Source organism: Mandrillus leucophaeus, unplaced genomic scaffold (assembly GCF_000951045.1).
Source record: "Mandrillus leucophaeus isolate KB7577 unplaced genomic scaffold, Mleu.le_1.0 Scaffold251, whole genome shotgun sequence".
In the NCBI taxonomy this organism is placed as follows: domain Eukaryota; kingdom Metazoa; phylum Chordata; class Mammalia; order Primates; family Cercopithecidae; genus Mandrillus; species Mandrillus leucophaeus.
In genome coordinates, this window is record NW_012102599.1 from 2,693,234 (window position 1) to 2,715,834 (window position 22,601).

Consider the following 22,601-nt stretch of genomic DNA (forward strand, 5'->3'; position numbering starts at 1 on the left):
TCCTATACACTTGCCTATTCTGAACATTTCATATTAATGAAATCATACAATTTGATAGGGTTTGGCTGTGTCCCCACTCAAATCTCACTTTTAACTGTAATAAGCCCCACATGCCAAGGGCAGGGCCAGATAATTGAACATGGGGGCAGTTTCCTCTATATTGTTCTTGTGGTACTGAATAAATCTCATGAGATCTGATGGTTTTATAAAGGGGAGTTCCCCTGCACAAACTCTCTTGCCTGTCACCATGTAAGATATCCCTTTGCTCTTGCTTCGTCTTCTGTCATGATTGTGAGGCCTCCCCAACCATGTGGAACTGCAAATTCATTAAAACCTCTTTCCTTTATAAATTACCCAGTCTCGGGTATGACTTTATCAGTAGCATGAGAACAGACTAACAAACAACTGTTATCCTTTGTGACTGACTCCTCTCAATTAGCATAATGTTCTCGACATTCATCCACACTGTAGCATGAATCAAGTGTAGCATCATTTAAATAAATTTCCAAATAATATTCCAGTATACGGAATTAAGATTCTTTTTTTTTTTCCCCTTGAGACAGAGTCTTGCTCTGTCGCCCAGGCTAAAGTGCAGTGGCATGATCTCGGCTCACTGCAACCTCTGCCTCCCAGGTTCAAGTGATTCTCCCGCCTCAGCCTCCCGAGTAGCTGGGATTACAGGTGCCCACCACCATACCCAGCTAATTTTTGTATCTTTAGTAGAGACGGGGTTTTGCCAAGTTGGCCAGCCTGATCTCGAACTCCTGACCTCAGGTGACTCGCCTGCTTTGGCCTCCCAAAGTTCTGGGATTACAGACATGAGCCCCTGCGCCCGGCCAAAATTTATTTATCCATTCATCAGCTGATGGACATTTAGGTTAATTCCATTTTTGGGGGATATTATGAATAATGTTGCTACAAACATTTATGTACAGGTTTTGCATAAACATGTTTTTATTTTTCTTGAGTCTACACTTGAGTGGAACAACTAGGTCATATGGTTAACTCCATGTTTAACTTTCTGAGGAACTACCAAACTGTCTTCCAATGCAGTGTCACCATTTCATATTCCCACCAGGAACATGACAGGTTCCAGTTCTTCCACATCCTCACCAACATGTCTGTCTTTTTACCTATAGCCATCTCAGTGGATGTGAAGTGGTATCTCTTTGTGGAGAGAGAGAGATATATATATATAAAAAACATTCTCACCTCCACAAACTATTGCTCTACACCTCTTCTGTGGTCAATTCTCTACCCTCACCCTGGCAACCACTGGTTTGGTTTCTGTCGCTATAGTTTTGACTTTTCTTTTTTTTTTTTTGAGACGGAGTCTTGCTCTGTAGCCCGGGCTGGAGTGCAGTGGCCGGATCTCAGCTCACTGCAAGCTCCGCCTCCCGGGTTTGCGCCATTCTCCTGCCTCAGCCTCCGGAGTAGCTGGGACTACAGGCGCCCGCCACCTCGCCCGGCTAGTTTTTTGTATTTTTAGTAGAGACGGGGTTTCACCGTGTTAGCCAGGATGGTCTCGATCTCCTGACCTCGTGATCCGCCCGTCTCGGCCTCCCAAAGTGCTGGGATTACAGGCTTGAGCCACCGCGCCCGGCCTAGTTTTGACTTTTCTAGAACTTCATGTATGTAGTGTCTGACATCTTCCATGTGACATAATGCTAATATTTCAGAGATTTATCCAACTTGTTGCATATAATCAGTAGTTTACTCCTTACTATTGCTGAGTATTCCATCATAATGAACATCCAATTACCCACTGATGAACTTCTGGGTATTTGTGATTTATAGGTATTACGAACACAGCTGCTAAAAGCAGTTAAACACAAGGGAATGTATGTTTTCTTTCCTCTTAGACAAATATCTAGTATTAGGATTCCTGGGTTGGATGGTAATGTTGTATGTACATTTAATGTAACAAGAAACTATTTTCCAATTCACCAACAATTAGTATGGTTAAAATCTTTAATTCTAAATATTCTAGTGAGTGTGTAAGTGGCATTTCTCATTATAATTTGAATTCTGACTGGGCGCAGTGGCTCACACCTATAATCCCAGCATTTTGGGAGGCTGAGTAGGGTAGGTCACTTGAGCCCAGACCAGCCTGGGCAACTTGGCAAAACCCGTCTCTACAAAAAATACAAAAATGAGCCAGGTGTGGTGGTACACCCCTGTAGTCCCAGCTACTCAGCAGGCTGAGGTGGGAGGATTGCTTGAGCCCAGAAGGTCAAGACTGCAGTGAGCCATGATTGCATCACTACACTCCAACCTGGGAGACAGAGCAAGACCCTGTGTCAAAATAAATACATAAAAATAGGCCAGCACGTTGGCTCATGCCAATAGTAATAGCACTTTGAAAAGGTTGAGGAGGGAGGACCGCTTGAGACCAGCCTGGGCAACATAACAAAACCCCATCTCTACCAAAAAAATAAACAACAAAAATAAAAATAAGTTAGCCAGGCGTGATGGTGTGTGTCTGTAGTCGCAGCTACTTGAGGCAGGAGGATGGTTTGAGCTCAGGAGGAGGAGGGTGCAGTGGGCTGAGATCATGCCACAGCACTCCAGTCTGGGTGACAGAGCCAGACTCCGTCTCAAAAAAAAAAAAAAAAATAAAATAAAATAAAATTGTAAAAATCTGAATTTGCATTTCCCAAATGAGTACTAATACTAACTGTTCTTTCTTGTGCTTATTTACCATCTTATCTAGTATCTGTTCAAATTTGCCCATTTTAAAACAAAGTCATTTGTCTTATTGAGTAGTCAGAGTTCCTTATATAGCCTGGATATAATACTTTACCAAATACATACTTTTCAAGTATTTTCTCCTGGTCTGTGGCTATTATGTGCCCTCTAAGAATCTTTGCCTACCCTATATGTTTTCTGGAAATTCTAGCTCTGACATTGTATTTTAAAGATTTATTCAATTTGAGAAAATTATTCCAGATTGAGCTTTTTATTAAGAAATCCTAGTAAACATTGCTTGAATTTAACAAAATTACAAGTGTGTTTCAAAAAAATTCATAAATATGTGAATACCTATGATAGGTTCCATGCATATGATTATTTAATGAGTATTTATTAACTACCTGTCATGTGCCAAGTCTTAAGGTCTCCCTGAGAAATACAGTGTGAAATGAGAGACATAATCTCTGCTATCATTGTAATGTTGGTAATCACCAGTATAAGTCAAGGAGCTATAAGTGAAAGACCAAAGTCTTCAAACCAGGTTCACCGTCCTTCCTCTTATAAAATATTTTTTCTCTTTTGTAAATTAGATAAATAATATATACTTCACAGGGCTATCAAGATGCAAAAGATGATCACCAATCCAACTGCCTCTTCAAAACTGCTAGGGAAGTCTACGCTATACAACCACTGTTACAAATCTTCACCATTCTAACCGAAGTCTAAATACTCCCACTGAGCAACTTCATCTTGAACAGAAGGGAGAGTAGTAATGGAAGCCTTGAGTGAAAACTCTTCTAATTTTCCATACCTAATTCTCTAACCTCCTCTAACTTGTGTGTATTATTTTGTCCTGTCATAGGCTAAGATGTCGTTCTTTCCACTCTGCTTCCTTAGGAATGCTGCTCCCTCATACCTATATTCCCTTTCCCTTATCTGAAATCTGTCTTCAAATAGCACCTTAAAAAAAAAAAAAAAAAAAAAGATGGAGTTTCGCTCTTTTTGCCCAGGCTGGAGTGCAATGGCGCGATCTCGGCTCACTGCGACTTCCGCCTCCCAGGTTCAAGTGATTCTCATGCCTCAGCCTCCTGAGTAGCTGGGATTACAGGCACGCACCACCACACCTGGCTAATTTTTGTATCTCTAGTAGAGATGGGGTTTCACTATGTTGGCCAGGCTGGTCTTGAACTCCTGACCGCAGGTGATCCGCCCACTTCAGCCTCCCAAAGTGTTGGGATTACAGGTGTGAGCCACTGCACCTGACCTCAGCTAGCACCTTTTCAAGGTATTTAAACATTCAAAATTATTTAGCCAAAAACAGCAGCAGAAGATTCTTCTTCAAGCTTACACCCTTCCTTTCCATCATCTTATTTTTCTCTGTTACTTTTCTTTTGAGGCTCAAACTCTGATTTTAGCTCAGTTTTTTTGTTTTTGTCTTATTTTGAGACACAGTCTCATTCTGTTGCCCAGGACAGAGTGAAGTGCCGTGATCTCAGCGCACTGTAACCTCTGCTTCCTGGGCTCATTCTTCCACTTCAGCCTCCCACATAGCTGGGACCACAGGCACATGCCCTGGTGTCCTGCTAACTTCTGTATTTTTGTAGAGATGGGGTTTTGCCAATATTGCCTAGGCTCGTTTTGAACTCCTGGACTCAAGTGATCCACCCACCTCTGCCTCCCAAAGTGCTGGGATTACCACACCCAGTCTTCTCCTTTATTTTTATTAAGACGGAGTCTCGCTCTGTCACCCAGGCTGGAGTGCAATAACGTGATCTCGGGTCACTGCAACCTCCACCTCCTAGGTTCAAGTGATTCTCCAGCCTCAGCCTCCTGAGTAGCTGGGATTACAGTTGCATGCCACCACATCAGGCTAATTTTTGTATTTTTAGTAGAGACGGGGTTTTCACCATGTTGGTCAGGCTGGTCTCAAAGTCCTGACCTTGTGATCTGCCTGCCTCGGCCTCCCAAAGTGCTGGGATTATAGGCATAAGCCACCATGCCTGGCCCTCCTTTGCTTTTTATGTAAGGTTGGTGCTGTCTGCACTGATTGTCCCCACTGGTGCTGTCAATTTATCTCCTAAGCAAGGTTTAGAAGGGTGACAAGGCTATGTATCCCTTTAATATGCTCAAGCCTCAGTGTAGCCAAGTGGTTCCTAGTGGCTTTCTGTCAAGCTGGGTCAGTAAAAAACAGACTCAGCAGTCTTCTCTGCCTAAGTAACACTGATCACCTCTGTGTACCATGATGTAGATGTTGGAAAGACTGTCCTATGCCTTCTGAATCCATGGCAATCTGGCTTTGTCCTTGCTACTCCACAGAAACTGTTCTGGTCATTGTGAATTTTTCCCATTTCCTAATCCAGTCGATGATTCTTAGTATTTAATCAACTTCTGGATACCATCTGACTCCTCCTTAGCCCCACTTTGGTTTCTGTGATAAAACTCTTTCCCAATTTTCTGCTTTTGACTATGTCTGCTTAAAACTTAAAAAAAAATTTAAGTCCATTATCTTCTGCCAGCCACTTAATTGCTAATTTCCCTCAGGATTCAGTCCTTAACCCTTTCTTTTTTAAAATTTTACTTTTACCTGGGTTCCAACCATCATTACAATGACTACTTCATTTTCATCTACTACCTATAAACCATTAACTAACTGTAGCACACATATGTCAAGGTATATGGACATATGTATGGGGGGGAATGGATTATATTTAGAATGATTTTATATTAACCCCAATCCTTTCTTTCAAAATTCTAGGCCAGGCACGGTGATTCATGCCTGAAATTCCAGCAATTTGGGAGGCCGAGGTGGGCAGATTGCTTGAGCACAGGAGCTCGAGACCCGCCTGGCCAACATGGTGAAACCCCGTCTCTACTAAAAATACAAAAAAGTAGCCTAGCATGGTGGCGCACACCTGTAGACCCAGCTACTCGGGAGGCTGAGGCAGGAAAATCGCTTGAACCCAGGAGGCAGAGGTGACGGTGAGCCAAGATCACGCCACTGCACACTCCAGCTCGGGTGACAGAGCAAGATTCCTTCTCAAAAAAAAAAAAAAAAAAAAAGAGAAAGAAAAAGGAGAAGAGAAGAGACGAGACGAGACTTAGGTATGGTGGCTCATGCCTGAAATACCAGCACTTTAGGAGGCCAAGGTGGGCAGATCGCTTGTACCCAAGAGCTCGAGACCAGCCTGGGCAACATGGCAAAACTGCTTCTCTACAAAAGAACTTTTAAAAAATTAGCCGAGCATGGTGATGCACATCTATAGTTCCACCTACTCAGGAAGCTGAGGTCTGAGATTGCTTGAGCCTACACAACAGTGAGCCAGGATCGTGCCACTGCACTTCAGTTGGGGCGACAGAGTGAGACCCCATATCCAAAAAAGGAAAGAGAAAAAAAAAAAAGAAAATCTTAACAAAAAAGGGCTGGGTTTGGTGGCTAATGCCTATAATCCCAGTACTCTTGGAGGCAAGGTGGGTGGATCGTTTGGGTCCAGGAGTTTGAGACCAGCCTGGATGGCATGGCAAAACCCCGTCTCTACCAAAACCAAACCAAAACAAACAAAAACAAAAAAAGCACGTTCACAAAATTAGCCAGTTGTGGCGGCATGGGTTATGGTCCCATCTACTCTGGAGGCTGAGGGAGGAGCATTACCTGAGCCCAGGAGGTCAAGGCTGCAGTGAACTATGATCATGCCACTCTACCCCAGCCTGGGTGACACAGCAAGACCTTGTCTCAAAAACAAAGAAAGAAAAAGAAGTCAATTTTGATTTTTTTATATGTTGAGAGATGAGAGATAGGGGTCTAGTTCCATTCTTCTGCTAGTCAGTTTTCCAAGCACAATATTGTAGAGACTATCCCTTCCCCCCTTGTATGTTCTTGACACTTCTGTTGGAAATGAGCTGGCCAAAAAAGCACGAACATGTATCTGGGTTCTCAATTCTGTTCCTTTAGATGTGTCTAGTTTTTATGCCAGTATCATGTTGATTTGGTTACTATAGTTTTGTAGTATATTTTAAAGTCAGGTAGTGTGATCGCTCCAGCTTTTGTTCTTTTTCCTCATATTGCTTGGCTATTTGAGTCTTTTGTGGTTCCATGTAAAAGTTAGGATTGTTTTTTCTATTTCCGTGAAGAATGTCATTTGTATTTTGATAGAAATTGCATTTAGTCTGTAAATTACTTTGAGTAGTACTGTCATTTTAAACAAGATTAATTTTGGCCAGGCATGGTGGCTCATGCCTGTAATCCCAGCACTTTGGGAGGCCAAGGCGGGCAGATCACCTGAGGTCAGGAGTTTGAGACCAGCCCGACCAACATGGAGAAACCGTGTCTCTACTAAAAATACAAAATTAGGCAGGTGTGGTGGCGCATGCCTGTTAATACCGGCTACTCGGAAGGCTGATGCAGGAGAATTGCTTGAGCACGGGAGGTGGAGGCTGCAGTGAGCCGAGATCACGCCATTGCACTCTAGTCTGGGCAACAAGAGCCAAATGCCGTCTCAAAAAAGAAAAAAAAAAAAAAGAAAAAAAATCTTCCATTTCATGAGCATGGAATATCTTTCCATTTTTTGTGTGTTGTCTTTAATTTCTTCCATCAGCGTTTTAAAGTATTCCTTGTAATAGATCTTTCACTTATTTGGTTAAGTTGATTATTAGGTATTTAATATTCTTTGTAGCTATTGTAAATAAGATTGCTTTCTTGATTTTTCAGATTGTTTGCTGTTGGCATATGTAAATGCTACTGAGTTGTGTATGTTGATTTTGTATACTGAATTCATTTATCTGTTCTAACAGTTTTTCAGTGGAGTCTTTAGCTTCTTCTGTGATAATGTCATCTGCGAACAAGGCTAATTTGACTTCTTTCTTGCTAAATTTGGATGGCCTTTTTTTCTCTTGACTAATTGCTCTGGCCAGGACTTCCAGTAATTCGTTGAACAAAGGTGGCAGAAGTGGCTTCCATATCTTATTCCAGATATCAGATGAAAGCCTTTCAATTTACCCCATTCAGCACAATGTTCAGTGTGGGTGTGTCACATATGGCCTTTATTATTTTGAGCTATGCTCCCTCTATACCTATTTTGTTGAGGGTATTTATCATAAAGTAATGTTGAATTTTATTGAATGTTTTTTAAGTACCTATTAAAATGACTATACGGTTTTTATTCTTGGTTCTATTCATATGAATCATGTTTATTGATATATGATTTATGAACCATCCCTGCATCCCTGGGATGAATTCCATTTTATCATGATGAATGATATTTTTAATGTGTTATTGAAATCAGATTGCTAGTATTTTTGAGGATTTTTGCATTTACGTTCATCAGTGATATGCCCCTATCCCTCACCCTCTAAAAAAATAAATCAAAATGGATTAAGACCTAGTGGATGAAACTACTAGCAGAAAATGCTAGGATAATGCTTAAAGACGTTGATCTGAGCCAAGTTTGTTTGTGTTAACATCCCAAAAGTACAGGCAACCAAAGCAAAAATAGAAAAATACGATTACATTAAGCTAAAATGGTTCTGCACAGCTAAGAGAGCAATAAAAAAAGCGAAGAGACAACCCACAGAATGAGAAAATATTTGCAAATTATCCATCTGTCAACAGATTAATAACCAGAACATAGAAGGAGTTCAAACAACTCAACTGCAAAATAACAAAACAAAACAAAAAAAACACAAGACAGACAAAAAAATCAAAACCACACACAAAAATTCCAATTTAAAAGTGGGAAAAGAGGCCAGGTGCGGTGGCTCACGCCTGTAATCCCAGCACTTAGGGAGGCTGAGGCAGGCAGATCATGAGGTCAAGAGATTGAGACTATCCTGGCCAACATGGTGAAACCCAGTCTCTACTAAAAAACAAAAATCAGCTGGGCATGGTGGCGTGCGCCTGTAGTCCTAGCTACTTGGGAGCCTGAGGCAGGAGAACTGCTTGATCCCGGGAGGCGAAGATTGCAGTGAGCTGAGATGGCGCCACTGCACTCCAGTTGGCGACAAAGCAAGACTCCAGCAAAAAAGAAAAAAAAAAAAAAAAAAAGAAAAAACAAAAGGCTTTTTATCAACAAGACAGGGAATAACGGATGCCGGCGAGGATGTGGAGAAAAGTGAACCCTTGTACACTGTTGTTGGAAATGTAAATTAGCATAGCCAATAAGGAAAACTGTATGGAGGTTCCTCAAAAAACTAAAACTAGATCTACCATATGATCTAGCAATTCCACTACCGGGTATATATTTTTTAAAAAGGAAATTAACATATTGAAGAGATATCTGCACTCCTATGTTTATTGTGTCACTATTCACAATAGCCAATATGGAATCAACCTAAGTGCACATCAACGAATGAAGAAAGAAAATGTGGTATATATGTACAATGAAAAATTATTCAGCCATAAAAAAAGAACGAAATCCTGCCATTTGTAGCAATGCGTATGGAAATGGAGCTCATTACGTTAAATAAAACAAGCCAAGAACAAAAAAACAAATATTGCATATTCTCAGTCATATGTGGGAGCTAAAAATGTGAATCTCATGATGACACAGTAGACTGGTAGTTAAAAGAAGCTGGGAAGGGTGAGAAAGGGGGAATGAAGAGAGGTTAATTAATATAGAACGACTAGTGTTTTAGAGATTGGGAGAGTGACTGTAGTTTAATAGCTAGAAGATAATTTGAATGTTTCTAGCATAAAGATGAATATTTACGGTGATGTATATCACCAATACACTCATTTGATCTTCACAAACTGTATAAATGTATTAAATTATCAGACATAGCTCAAATACATGTACATTTATTATGTTATGGGCTGACATGTGTTTCTCCCAAATTCATATTAATTCTAATCCCTGGTATCTCAGAATGTGACTGTATTTAGAGACAGGGCCTTTGAAAAGATAATCAAGGTAAAATAAAACTGAATGGGTGGGGCCTAATCCAATAGGACTGTTGTTCTTATAAAAGATTAGGACATAGACATGCTGGGTGCACAGAGAAAAGACCAGGAGAGGACACAGTGCGAAGGAAGCCATCTGCAAATGAAGGTGAGAGGCTTCAGGAAAAAAATTAAAAATTGCTGATACCTTGAATCTCAGCCTTACACCTCCAGAACTGTGAGAAAATAAATTCCTTTTGTTCAGGTTAGGCACTTTGGGGTATTTTGTTATGAAAGCCCTAGCAAATGACAATCAGCATTTCAATACAGCCACATCAGTGATTCACCTAAGGTGAAACAAACAGTGAAGCTTGGGCACTGGAACTAATCTCTGAATTCTAAGTTGTTTGGAAAAAGAACCAACAAGTGCTGCACAGTAACTCAATATGGAAAGATATATAGCTTATCTACTGGAAAAATGATTGGTGCAAGAGAAAAGCATTACCAGAAGTTTGAAAAGTCTGAAATCATGAGAATATGTAATAAAAAATCAATAGTTCTTAACTAACGTCTATGATGCCAGGCTGCTTACCTTTATATACTATCTCAAATTAACATAATCATCCACCACGATTTTATGCCCACATTAAAGTTGAAAATAAATGAAATTCAAAGACTTTATCCAAAGCCACAAAGTAGACTTATGTTTTGAAACCAAATTTGTCTAAAGATAATCCTGTCCTCTTTCCAATGTATCATTCTGTTCTCACACATTAAATGAACAGTGGTATAGTATGTACTACAGAATATTGTAGGGCCATTAAAATGCTTAAGCAAACTGAGAGGTTGGTCAACAGCCACACAGATCTAAAATATTCCTTTTTCTATCTTACTCTTTGTTCTAAGTTTTCTTTAATGAGAACGCGTAAGCTAAAAATAAACACAAGAACTCTTTAAAAACAGAAAGCATTAAAGTCAAAGATCATAAAATGAGAAGGCTTTCCCTTCAACTGGAATGATGTACACCCCTGTGATTAAAAAGAGACATACGGAGGTTTTTAGGTATCTTTAGGAGCCCAGAATTTAAATTAACAACAATTGTAGTTTCAGATTATCTGTTTTTGAGTGAATATACTTCTTGGCTTACCTTATGGCTTCTGAATCAATGTGCACAGGTGCGATTCTTTCCAACAGAAATTTGACCATCTCTAGAAAAGGATTTGTTGGTTGCTTAGGATTTGCAAGTTTCCGGGCTATTTCTCTCTATAGAAGAAAAAGAGTTTTACCAAAAATGTGATTTGCTTTCATATTTTTGAAAAGAAAAATGACTGTAGGCCAAAAGAAGGAACTGAAATATTCAAAACCAGCATAAGTGGTTAAGAATTGTCTGCTCTAGACCCTGACTAAAAATTTTACACCCACCGAGCAATGACTGCAAAATCTGGACAGCAGAGAAAAGAAGTGTATGATGTGGTTTCTGAGTGAACACAGCCTTGCCTCACAATTCTTTGATGAAAATTATTGGCTAATATAGGAACCTTTTTTTTTTTTTGAGACGGAGTCTAACTCTGTCACCAGGCTAGAGTGCAGTGGCACGATCTCCGCTCACTGCAACCTCCACCTTCTGGGTTCAAACGATTCTCCTGCCCCAGGCTCCAGAGTAGCTGGGACTACAGGCACAGGCCACCATGCCCAGCTAATTTTTGTATTTTTGTAGAGATGGGGTTTCGTCATGTTGGCCAGGCTGGTCTCGAACTCCCAGCCTCAGGTGATCCACTCACCTCGGCCTCCCCAAGTGCTGGGATTACAGGTGTGAGCCACTCGCGCCTGGCCCGAATCCGTATTTTTTAAAAAACAAATTAACTGGCCAGGCGCGGGTGGCTCACGCCGGCAATCCCAGCACTTGGGGAGGCCGAGGTGGGTGGATCAACCTAAGGTCGGGAGTTTGAGATCACCCTGACCAACATGGAGAAACCCCGTCTCTATTAAAAATACAAAATTAGCCGGGCTTGGTGGCGCATGCCTGTAATCCTAGCTACCTGGGAGGCTGAGGCAGGAGAATTGCTTGAAACTGGGAGGCAGAGGCTGCGGTGAGCCAAGATCGTGCCATTGCACTACGGCCTGGGCAACAAGAGCAAAACTCCGTCTCAAAAGAAACAAAAACAAAAACATATTCATACATATATAAATACTTGCAAAATTTTTCAGTTCTGGAAGAACCTAGATGGAGGATAAATGAGAACCCTGCACACCCCTACAATTTTTTTAATAAGTTAGACATATAATTATGGAAGGCTAATAGATGACCCCAATAATAGAAGTAACTCTCAGCCAGGCGCACTGGCTCACGCATGTAATCAAAACACTTTGGGAGGCCAAGGCAGGTGGATTGCCTGAGCTCAAGAGTTTGAGACCAGTCTGGGAAACACGGCAAAATCCTGTTTCTACCAAAAAGTACAAAAAATTAGCCAGGCGTGATGGTGCATGCCTGTGGTCCCAGCTACTCAGGAGGCTGAGGTGGAGGGGGGAATCACTCGAGCCTGGTAGGCGGAAGTTGCAGTGACCACCTGAGATTGCACAGCTGCACAGATCCTCTCTCAAAAAACGAAAACAAACAAAAAAGTAACTATCCATTTAAGCTCAAAGATTATGGGATTAGGCCAGGCGCAGTGGCTCATGCCTGTAATCCCAACACTTTGGGAGGCCGAGGTGGACCTCATTTGAGGTCAGGAGTTGAGACCAGCCTGACCAAGATGGTGAAACCCCATCTCTACTAAAAATATTAAAAAATAAGTCAGGCGTGGTGATACATGCCTGTAGCCCTAGCTACTCAGGAGACTGAGGCAGCACAATCGCTTGAACTCAGGAGGTGGAGGCTGCAGTGAGCCGAGATCACGCCACTGCACTCCAGCCCGAGCAACAGAGTGAGACTCTGTGTCAAAAAAAAAAAAAAAAAAAGCAAAGATTATGGTATTAGATCAAAAGTTCCTACCAAGAAAGACATTCTTGCTGGAAGTTTCTGAAGATGAGGACTTAGTAATTATAGAGACTGACTCCTCCAAAGACAGAGTTAAATTTACAATGTGCTGGACCCTTGGGAAAGATATTTAAGAACAAGGCTTTTAATCATAAAAATGCACAAATAGGTATCTTAGCTGAGGAGATAATGAACATTAAATACGCATTCTAAACTACAAAGCAGTAACAAATTATATCATTCTATTTATAAGATTTTCTCATAAAAATATATTTTAGTGAAATGTTCAGAACAAAGGGAGAAAAGATTTCTATTAAACTCAGTTATACCTTGATATGAATTACAAAGGTTACATTAAATTCGATATCATAGATATTTGTTAATAGTCTAAGTCCAAAGGACTGAGATTCTGAAGGAAATTTCTTAGTCATTAGCAGATGTCTAACTCATTGTAACAAGCTGTAATTAGCTGAGCAATATTTCAGCATTAGAGAAAAGAAAAATATTCAGTGCTTAATCCCTTACATACTTTCCTTTAAACTACAGGTTCACATTTTAAATCTGAATTTAAATACTATACTGTCTTTAGAAATCTTACGGGAGAAAATATTCCTAAAAGGGGATTATTTTCCCCTCTAGTACAAAGTTAAGTTGCTTTAACCTAAGAAAAATATGTTACAGATTATCTAACAATATGACTACTGGAAAACTGCTAGGCCAACTGTATTACCAGTGCCTTAGAAAAGGTCACTAATAAGTGAAAAAAGTAGGCATTAGAAAAGACAATTATGAGATGTAAACATAGAATTTTTAAAGTGCTGAGGGAAAAAGTAGAATGCACAATCATTTAAATACAGTAACAGAAATACACCTACATATATAAAAACTAATACTAGATAAACAGCATTTAAAGTGACATTTTTGTATTCTCACACAACAATCTTACACTGAGGTAATCACTCATAACAATATCTTTTAGGAAAGGACAGCTGGCAGAAAGTTTCAAAACAAAACCAAATAGTTGTCTGTATGCATGACAATGTTTTGGAAATTTCTGATAAAATCTACAGTAGCAATGTATATTACTCCTACTAGTATATATTTATTAATTGCATACATTGTTTAAGTACTCTTAAGAAATATCAAAAAGATTAAGCTCCATTTTCAATATGCTTATAATTTATCAATCCAATTTTTAAAATAAAATATTGAGAGAGCTTAAAAAACACTGTGTCCATATATTACCCCTTTCCTCTTTGTACATCTTTTCCTTTTGACAATTAGAAAAAAAATTGTTTTAGGTTGGTCACGTGGTTCATGCCTGTAATCCCAGCACTTTGGGAGGCCGAAACAGGCAGATGGCCTGAGGTCAGGAGTTCGAGACAGCCTGGCCAACATGGTGAAGCCCCATCTCTACTAAAAATACAAAAAAATTAGCCGAGCGTGGTGTCGAGTGCCTATAATCCCAGCTACTCAAGAGGCTGAGGCAGGAAAATTGCTTGAACCTGGGAGGCAGAGGTTGCAGTGAGCTGATATCACACCACTGCACTCCAGCCTGGGCAACATGAGTGAGACTGTCCCAAAAAAAAAAAAAAAAAAAGGCAACTTCCAAAGTTTTAACTTTCATATTACAGTGAGATGTGCATTATACTCATTGAATTATAAAAAGATAGGTGGCGGGCGCCTGTAGTCCCAGCTACTCGGGAGGCTGAGGCAGGAGAATGGCGTGAACCTGGGAGGCGGAGCTTGCAGTGAGCCGAGATCGGGCCACTGCACTCCAGCCTGGGTGACAGAGCGAGACTCCGTCTCAAAAAAAAAAAAAAAAAAAGATATAACTAAACAGAAACAGGGCTGAGGCAGGAGGATCACCTGAGCTCAGCAGTATGAGACCAACCTGGGCAACATAGTGAGATCTCTTCTCTTAAAAAAAAAAAAAAAAAAAATCAAAAAATTAGTTGGGCATGGTGGCACACATCTGTAGTCCCAACTACTTTGGAGGCTGAGGTAGGAGGATCACTTGAGCCCAGGAGGTCAAGGCTGTAATGAGCTATGATCACAACACTGCACTCCACAGACTGGGCAACACAGTGAGATGCTGTCTAAACACACACAACACACACACACAAAGAGAGAGATAGAGAGCGGGCATTCTCAGATTTGTCTCCTCTTTCATTTCTTCTCTACTTCCTCCAAGTGATATAACTGTGCTAATATATAGAACCAGGCTTGAATCTCAACACTTCTGAACACAACTGCTAAGACGCTATCTTCTTCCCTAACGCATCTCCTCTGATATCCAGTCAGTCAAACTAGAAATATAGCAGTCATTCTTCACACAATGGTCTACTTCCTACTCACCCTTTAAGACTCAACTTAAGAGTCACTTATTCTGGAAGAAGCCATTCCTGGACCTATTTCCACCCCTGCCTGGAAGGAGTAATGCTCCTTTATTTTACCAAAGCACACAATTCAATGGAAATATTTGTCAGTCTCTGTCACTTATTCTGCAAGCTCCATGAGAAACCATGAACTATGAAATGTATTAAATCATGCAGTGAATTATAACAGTGTGTGCTTGACCAAGGAAGAAGATATTTGGACTTCTGAAGATACAATGCATGTGCAGGTTATTAGGTAGAGGAGAGTTTTTAAAACTGTAGTCCATAAAACACTCATGTTGAGATTTGGTTAACAGATGGAGAGATTCATGATCCTACATTATACCTATTTTAAAGATCCCTACTCTTTGTAAGGGGTAAGACTTGTAAGAATGACCATTTATTGAAACCCTGCAGGCAGTGCAAGGGGGCCCTGCATTAGGCCACATATAAAATTTCATTTTACATTATATTTATAGGTGAAAAAAATGAATAAGGAGGCTTGAAAATACTGAGTAAATTACCAAAGGTCATATTGGTAGTAAACTGTATAGCTGATATTCAAACTGAGGACTGTTTCATTAAATGCTGAATAAACAAGCTTTCTGGAAAATATTAAAATTTGGGGACCATTCTCATAGAGGGGGCAATGGAGTATAAACTAGGATGCACCACTGAAGCTATGGCAAATATGTGGTCGTTCTCTAGGGTCAAGGTGTAGAAACTTAAAACCTGAATTCTAAAGGGAAAGTAAATCTATACATCACATTTCAATTCCACCTCTCATTCTCATTCATTATATCCCCCACCCCACACACAAATACACATGTCTGTTGATAATCTTTGCTCAAAGTATTTTTGCTAAGATTTTTCAGAAATGGAACTTGGACAAAGAGGGAAGAAAATATTAGATGTCTATGCCTACTAACTCTCTTACCAAGTAATATCTACCTCTTGAGAAGTGAGATATGATTGTAATTTATGAAAATAAGGAGGTAGTGATAAATACACACTAGGGTACAGAGAAGGAACTCTCAAGGATGGAATGCAAGTTACACAGAATGAGAGAAACTAAATTTTATATTTGCATATTTTTCTTTATTCTTCTACATCAGAAGAGGAATGGGGATAATAGAGGAAATATGTAAATAATATTCAGTAGCCCATGGAGGAAAGGAAAAACTCATGGAGGTACTCTAACAGAGGTTGTTTTCATATGTGTCTAAGGGGTATTCTAAGTCCCACTTTACATATGAGAGCATATAAATAACATACTCAAGTCACACAATGCTAATATATGAGCTAGAAAAGAAGGTATCATGAACCCATGCTCTTACCACTGCAAGTGCAGTATTCATTTCTACCTCACTGGCTCCTAATGTCAAGAGCACTGATTGGCTATGCTGTGTGGCTGTTGCATTCACAGTGTTGGGATTACAAGAGGGAGCCACCGCACCCAGCCTTTTCAAGTTATTTCATTGTCTGATCTAATTATAATAGATAGTACTCTGAAACTAGACTTCTAAATGCCAAAGTCGTCAATGAAACTTTTAAGCGTTTTCAGCAAGTTACTCAGCTCAGAAGTACAAAACTTGTTGGGCATGGTGGATCATGCCTATAATCCCAATACGTTGGGAGGCCAAGGTGGGTAGGATCACTTGAGTCCAGGAGTTCAAGACCAGCCTGGGCAACATGGTGAAATCTCGTCTCTACTAAAAATACAAAAATTAGTCAGGCGTGATGGTGCATGCCTGTAGTCCCAGCTACTTGGGAGGCTGAGGCAGGAAGATCATTTGAGCCCTAGATGCAGAGGTTACAGCGAGCTGAGATTGTGTCATTGCACTCCAGCCTGGGTGACAGAGCAAGACCCTATCTCAAAAAAATAAAAAAGTAAATAGAATTTTAAAAAGAAGTGCAAATGCAAAGGTTGAGGCAGTCTGGGAATTTGGCACAACCACATTCCTAGCCCTGAGAGACAAGCCCACTCTTTCCTCTTCCCTAAATTGGTTTTCCTCCCCATGTCCTCCTAATTATTGGTATCTGTAATGGTATTCAGATCTCTATGCTGAATAAAAGATACATGTTCTAGGCAGCTAGACCTCTTTGCATATACATCTAATATAGTCTGTATCCTTTATAAGTTATTTTAAAACTATCAACTCTAATCCTTTCTAGAACAAAGTTAGACCTATGTAATTGAAATTAGGTTTCTCTTATTTGTCTCTATAAGCCTGGTCCCAAGCATAGTACTTTACGTTTATGCGTAATATTCTAAGAAGGATTATTTATTTAAATCCAATAGGGCAGGGCGGGGCCCTTATACGGAGAAATATATACCCTCCCCCCGCCCACAAACACAAAGAATTATCCATCACTCAACGGTGGAGACAGATTTTGAGAAATGTGTTGTTAAGGCAATTTCATCATGTGAGCATCAGAGTACATGCACACAAACCTAAACAGTATAGTATACTACTTCTATACTACAAAACTGTACAGCATGTTACTATGCTAAATACCATAGGGAACTGTAACACAGTAGTATTTGTGTAAACATTATCTAAACATAGGGTAAAAATATGAAAGATAAAAACAATATAAACCATTTAATAAAAATGCCACATAAAAGATAAAAAACAGTACACCTACATAAAGAGCACTTATCATAAATGAAGCTTACAGTACTGGAAGTTGATCTGAGTAAGTCAGTGAGTAAGTGGTGAGTGAATATGAAGAAATAGGACATTACTGTACACTACTGTAGACTTTATAAACACTGTACACTTAGGCAGCACTAAATTTATTTAAACTTGTTTTCTTTCTTCAATGATGAATTATCCCAGCTTTTTTGTAATATTTTTACTAAACCTCAAGGGCTTTTTTTTTTTGGAGACGGAGTCTTGCTCTGTCGCCCAGGCTGGAGCACAGTGTCACTATCTCAGCTCACCGCAAGCTCCACCTCCTGAGTTAACGCGATTCTCCTGCCTCAGCCTCCAGAGTAGCTGGGACTACAGGTACCCGCTACCATGCCCGGCTAATTTTTTTTTTTTTTTTGTATTTTTAGTAGAGACAGGGTCTCACTGTGTTAGCCAAGATGGTCTCGATCTCCTGACCTCATGATCCGCCAACCTTGGCCTCCCAAAGTGCTGGGATTACAGGTGTGAGCCACTGCGCCTGGCCGGGCTTTTTTTTAACTTTTAAAAAACTTTTTGGAGACAGGATCTTGTTCTGTCACCCAGGCTGGAATGCAGCGATGTATTCCATTTAAGCTCACTGTAGGCTTAAACTCCTGGGCTCAAGTGACCCTCCTGTCTCGGCCTCTGAAGTAGTCATGACTATAGGTGTGCACCACCACATGCAGCTATTTTTCTTTAATGTTTTGTAGAGGCTGGGGTCTTGATATATTGCCCAGGTTGGTCTCAAACTCCTGGCTTCAAGTGATCCTCCTGCCTAGGCCTCCCAAAGTGCTGGGATTACAGGTGTGAGCCAATGTATCGGTCTTTTTTTTCTTTTTCAGCTTTTTGACTCTTTTGTAGTAACACTTAGCTTAAAACACACATTGTACAGCTGTACACAAAATGTTTTCTTTCCTTATATCCTTATCCTACTAGCTTCTATTAAAAATTCTTTTGGCTGCATGTGGTGGCTGACAACTGTAATCCCAATACTTTGTGGGGCTGAGGCAGGCAGGTTTCTTGAGCTCAGGAGTTCCAGACTAGCCTGGACAACACGGAGAAACCTGTCTCTAAAAAAAATAAAAAATTAGCTGGGCATGGTGGCATGTGCCTATAGTCCCAGCTACTCAGAAGACTGAAGTGGGAGGATCACATGAACCCAGGAGGCTGAGGATGCAGTGGGCCTTATTACATCACTGCACTCCAGTCTGGGTGACAGAGCAAAACCCTGTTTAAAAAAAAAAAAAAAAAAAAAAAAAAAAAAAAAAAAGTTTTAAAACTTTTTTTGGTGCAAAACTAAGATACAACCACACACAGTAGCCTAGGCCTACACAAGGGCAGGATCACCAAGATGTCACTAGGTAATAGGAATCCTTCAGTTCTGTTATAATCTTTTTTTTGTTTGTTTGTTTTTTAAACTTTAAGTTATGGGATACATGTGCAGAATGTGCAGGTTTGTTACATAGGTATACATGTGTCATAGTGGTTTGCTACACCCATCAATCCGAGCTCTGTTATAATCTTATGGGACTCCCAAAATATATGTGGTCTTATCTTTGGCCAAAACGTTGCTATGCAGTATATGATTTTAGATACATCAAGAATCTTTTGCCTGGGTGTGTGGCTCATGCCTGTAATCCCAGCACTTTGGGAGGCTGAGGTGGGTGGATCACCTGAGGTCAGGAGTTCAAGATCAGCCTGGCCAACATGGTGAAAACCCGTCTCTACTAATAATACAAAAATTAGCCAGATGTGATGGCACATGCCTGTAATCTCAGCTACTCGGAAGGCTGAGGCACGAGAATCATCTGAACCCAGGAGGTGGAGGTTGCAGTGAGGTGAGAAGATCACTTGAAGGAGTTTGAGACCACCCTGGGCAACATATATTTTTTCCTTTTCTTGAGACAGTCTCATTCTGTCACCCAGGCTGGTGTGCAATGGCATGATCTCAGCTCACTGTAACCTCCACCTTCTGAGTTCAAGCGATTCTCCTGTCTCAGCCTCATGAGTAGCTCAGATTACAGGCATGTACCACCACAACTGGCAAATTTCTATATTTTTAGTAGAGATAGGGTTTCACCATGTTATCCAGGCTGGTCTCGAACTCCCAACCTCAGGTGATCCACCCACCTCAGCCTCCCAAAGTGCTGGGATTACAGGTGTGAGCCAACGTGCACGGCCTACAAAAAATTTAGAAACTTAGCTGTGTGTGGATGCGTGTGCCAATAGTTCTAGCTATTCAGAAGGCTGGGGTACAGGATCACATGAGCACAGGAGTTTAAGGCTGCAGTGAACTATGACTGTGCCACTGTACTCCAGCCTGGGTGACAAAGCAAGACTATCTTAGGGGGGAAAAAAAAAGGCTGAATAGATGAATGGATAAATTTTCCCTCCTGATAGCTTTAAGAATATTGGTTTTATATGAAATGAGTTCAAGAGTAGAATGAAGACAAAAGTCTAGATAGGAATTTACTTTATCTATAAATGAAATCAGATATATGGCAATGTTACTACTACTAATTTATTGACGATTATTTCCATTCTAATACATGAAAGAAGAAAATGCACATGCACGCAAGTATTCAGAAAATACTTATCGACTACTCAATGAATGTCTACTAAATACAAAATACGTTATCTTGTAAAATTCCTAAGACCAATCTCCCTGGCTTATAGTTCTTTAGTTATTTTCCTGGAATGTGGCTGGAGAGTGAATGGTAAATAGAGAATTAACTTGACAACAGATATACTTCAAAGTAATTCAGAGCTCACGATATTCTTAAATTTATACAAATCACTGTATGTAAAACAGGCTTTAATGACATACATATTTCTGAAAGTAAAGCTAGAGAAAAAGCGTAAAGTATGATTTACTAACCACACAAATATCTGCTTGTTTGCAAGAACAAGTTGGGCTAATTAATAACTCCAATTGAGACCGAAGTTTCTCATCATCGCCGAGAACCTGGTTAAACTTCTTCACAAAATCTTGTGCTTTCCCGGGGTCAGGCAAATTCTCTATAAAATTAAAGAGAATCAATATTAAAGAAGGAAAAAAAAAAAACTATTCTACTAAGCTAAAGAACAGGTGCCATAAAAATATTGTGGGGCCACTAAAAGAAAATCAGCCTAACTAGTTCTTAGAAATAAAATTCAGATAAAGATTTTTTTTTTTTACTTTACATTAAATCAATAGTCCCACTGGGTAAATAATTTGTTTGTCTGTATTGACATTTATTACACGTTTAGTGAGTAAATAAACATACTCACTTGCTATGGTCATCAGTTTCCCAAACATGGCAGAACAGTTAGCTTCTGACTGAAATTTAAAACAGAAACAAAAGAACAACTAGTCATATGTGTTAAGAAATTTCTGTAACAAAAATCAATACTCATTACTGTACATTTTTCATGAAGTTAAAAAAAAAAAGTTCATCACAGTCTGCTCAATGTAAAATGGTTTTACCACATATATACACTAAATTAACAACAAAGAATTACATAGTAGCAACTATTAAGACAAATAGAAGGAAAGGAGATGTTAGGAGGAAGGTACCAAAAAAAACACAAGTATACAACTTTCACATGAAAGTTACATTGCCAGAAGATTGGAAAAAGATCAATGAAGCAATCAACATATAAAATTATCATATCAGAATTACTATGAAACTACATGCCACAAAAAATTAAAAATATAAAGAGGAGAAACTCTTTTTTCTGGAATAGAGTTCTGTTAGCTACTTTGTGGCCCATTACTTAAATAACTTCAGGAAAACCTCCTTTCTAAAATGTACTTCCCTTTCCTCTATCCCATAAAGCATTACTTTATATTTCAAAGTTTGCCAGGCTAGGTGCAGTGTTTCACACCTGTAATCCTAGCAATTTGGGAGTCCTAGGCAAGTGGACTGCATGAGCCCAGGATTTTGAGACCAACCTGGGCAACATGGTGAAAACTCACTTCTACAAAAAACATACAAAACCTATCTGGGTATGGTGAAGCACACCTGTAGTCCCAGCTACTCAGAAGGCTGAGGTGGGAGGATCAGCCCAGTGACATGGAGGCTGCAGTGAGCTGTGACTGTGCCACTATGTGACAGCCTGGGCAACGGACTAAGATCCTGTGTATTTAAGAGAAAAAAAAAAAAAGTTTCCCGCCCCTGTTCCAGCATCCATGTGTCCTTGAGGGGTCTGTATATATGGTCCCCTGGTTAAGAACACCTATTCTAGTAAATACACTTAAAAATGTAAAGTTTTTTTTCCCCACCTTGCAAAAATTTAACGGCATTATTTCTTTTAGTTTGCCACTGGTATATTTATAGGATTGATATCTGAATATTCACTCTACACTGAGAGACCATGAATCAGGCAGTGAAAAAGAAATATGATGTCCAATGTAATTTTATCTTGAAATTTAATTTTAATTATTTGAAAACTGATTAACTATATATAAACTCTTAGTGTCTGAAAACTTTATATAAACTAGAAACCACCATTTCTTTGCTTACACTGGAAAATAAGAGTTTGTTATATTCATTTTAAATGGAAATTTAGCCTGGACAACTACAGAAATTATATTTAACTGATATTTGGAAAATAAAACACCTGAGATACTTTTTCCTTGCTTCATTATGTAGAACTACAGAAAATCTGAACAGTGATATAATAAACTATGAATTTAAACAAATCATGAACCTACTGTAGGCTGCTTGTGCAAATCCAACAGTTCGCGTACATGACTCCGAAGCATGTTCTGACACTTCCACATTTCGTTGAGAGCTCTGTAAAGTTATGAATATGAAAAAATGCATTACATAACAATACTGGAAATTATTCAGCATTACAACCTTTCTTGTTGCATGCTGTATATACACCACTCTTCCACATCTAACTAAAAGTTTAAACACCGGGAAATATATTTATTAGGATTTAAAACAATTTAGTACAAATGGTAAATATAAGCCTTCTTATGAGAGAAAATATTTGATGGGTTTAGAAAGATTAATAGGTAA

At 39.6% G+C, this 22,601-nt stretch overlaps 1 protein-coding gene across 1 annotated transcript in view; it reads right to left on the reverse strand.

Annotated features, from left to right (window-relative positions):
* The window catches only part of PDS5A (PDS5 cohesin associated factor A), a 159,814-nt gene that overhangs the window by 57,423 nt on the left and 79,790 nt on the right, over nt 1-22,601 (reverse strand). Inside the window, exons 13-16 of the mRNA XM_011983585.1 lie at nt 22,289-22,370; nt 20,863-20,911; nt 20,471-20,610; nt 10,710-10,825 (exon numbers count right to left, since the gene is read on the reverse strand). Coding sequence (XP_011838975.1) covers nt 10,710-10,825; nt 20,471-20,610; nt 20,863-20,911; nt 22,289-22,370 — 387 coding nt within the window. The remainder of the gene's footprint in view (nt 1-10,709; nt 10,826-20,470; nt 20,611-20,862; nt 20,912-22,288; nt 22,371-22,601) is intronic.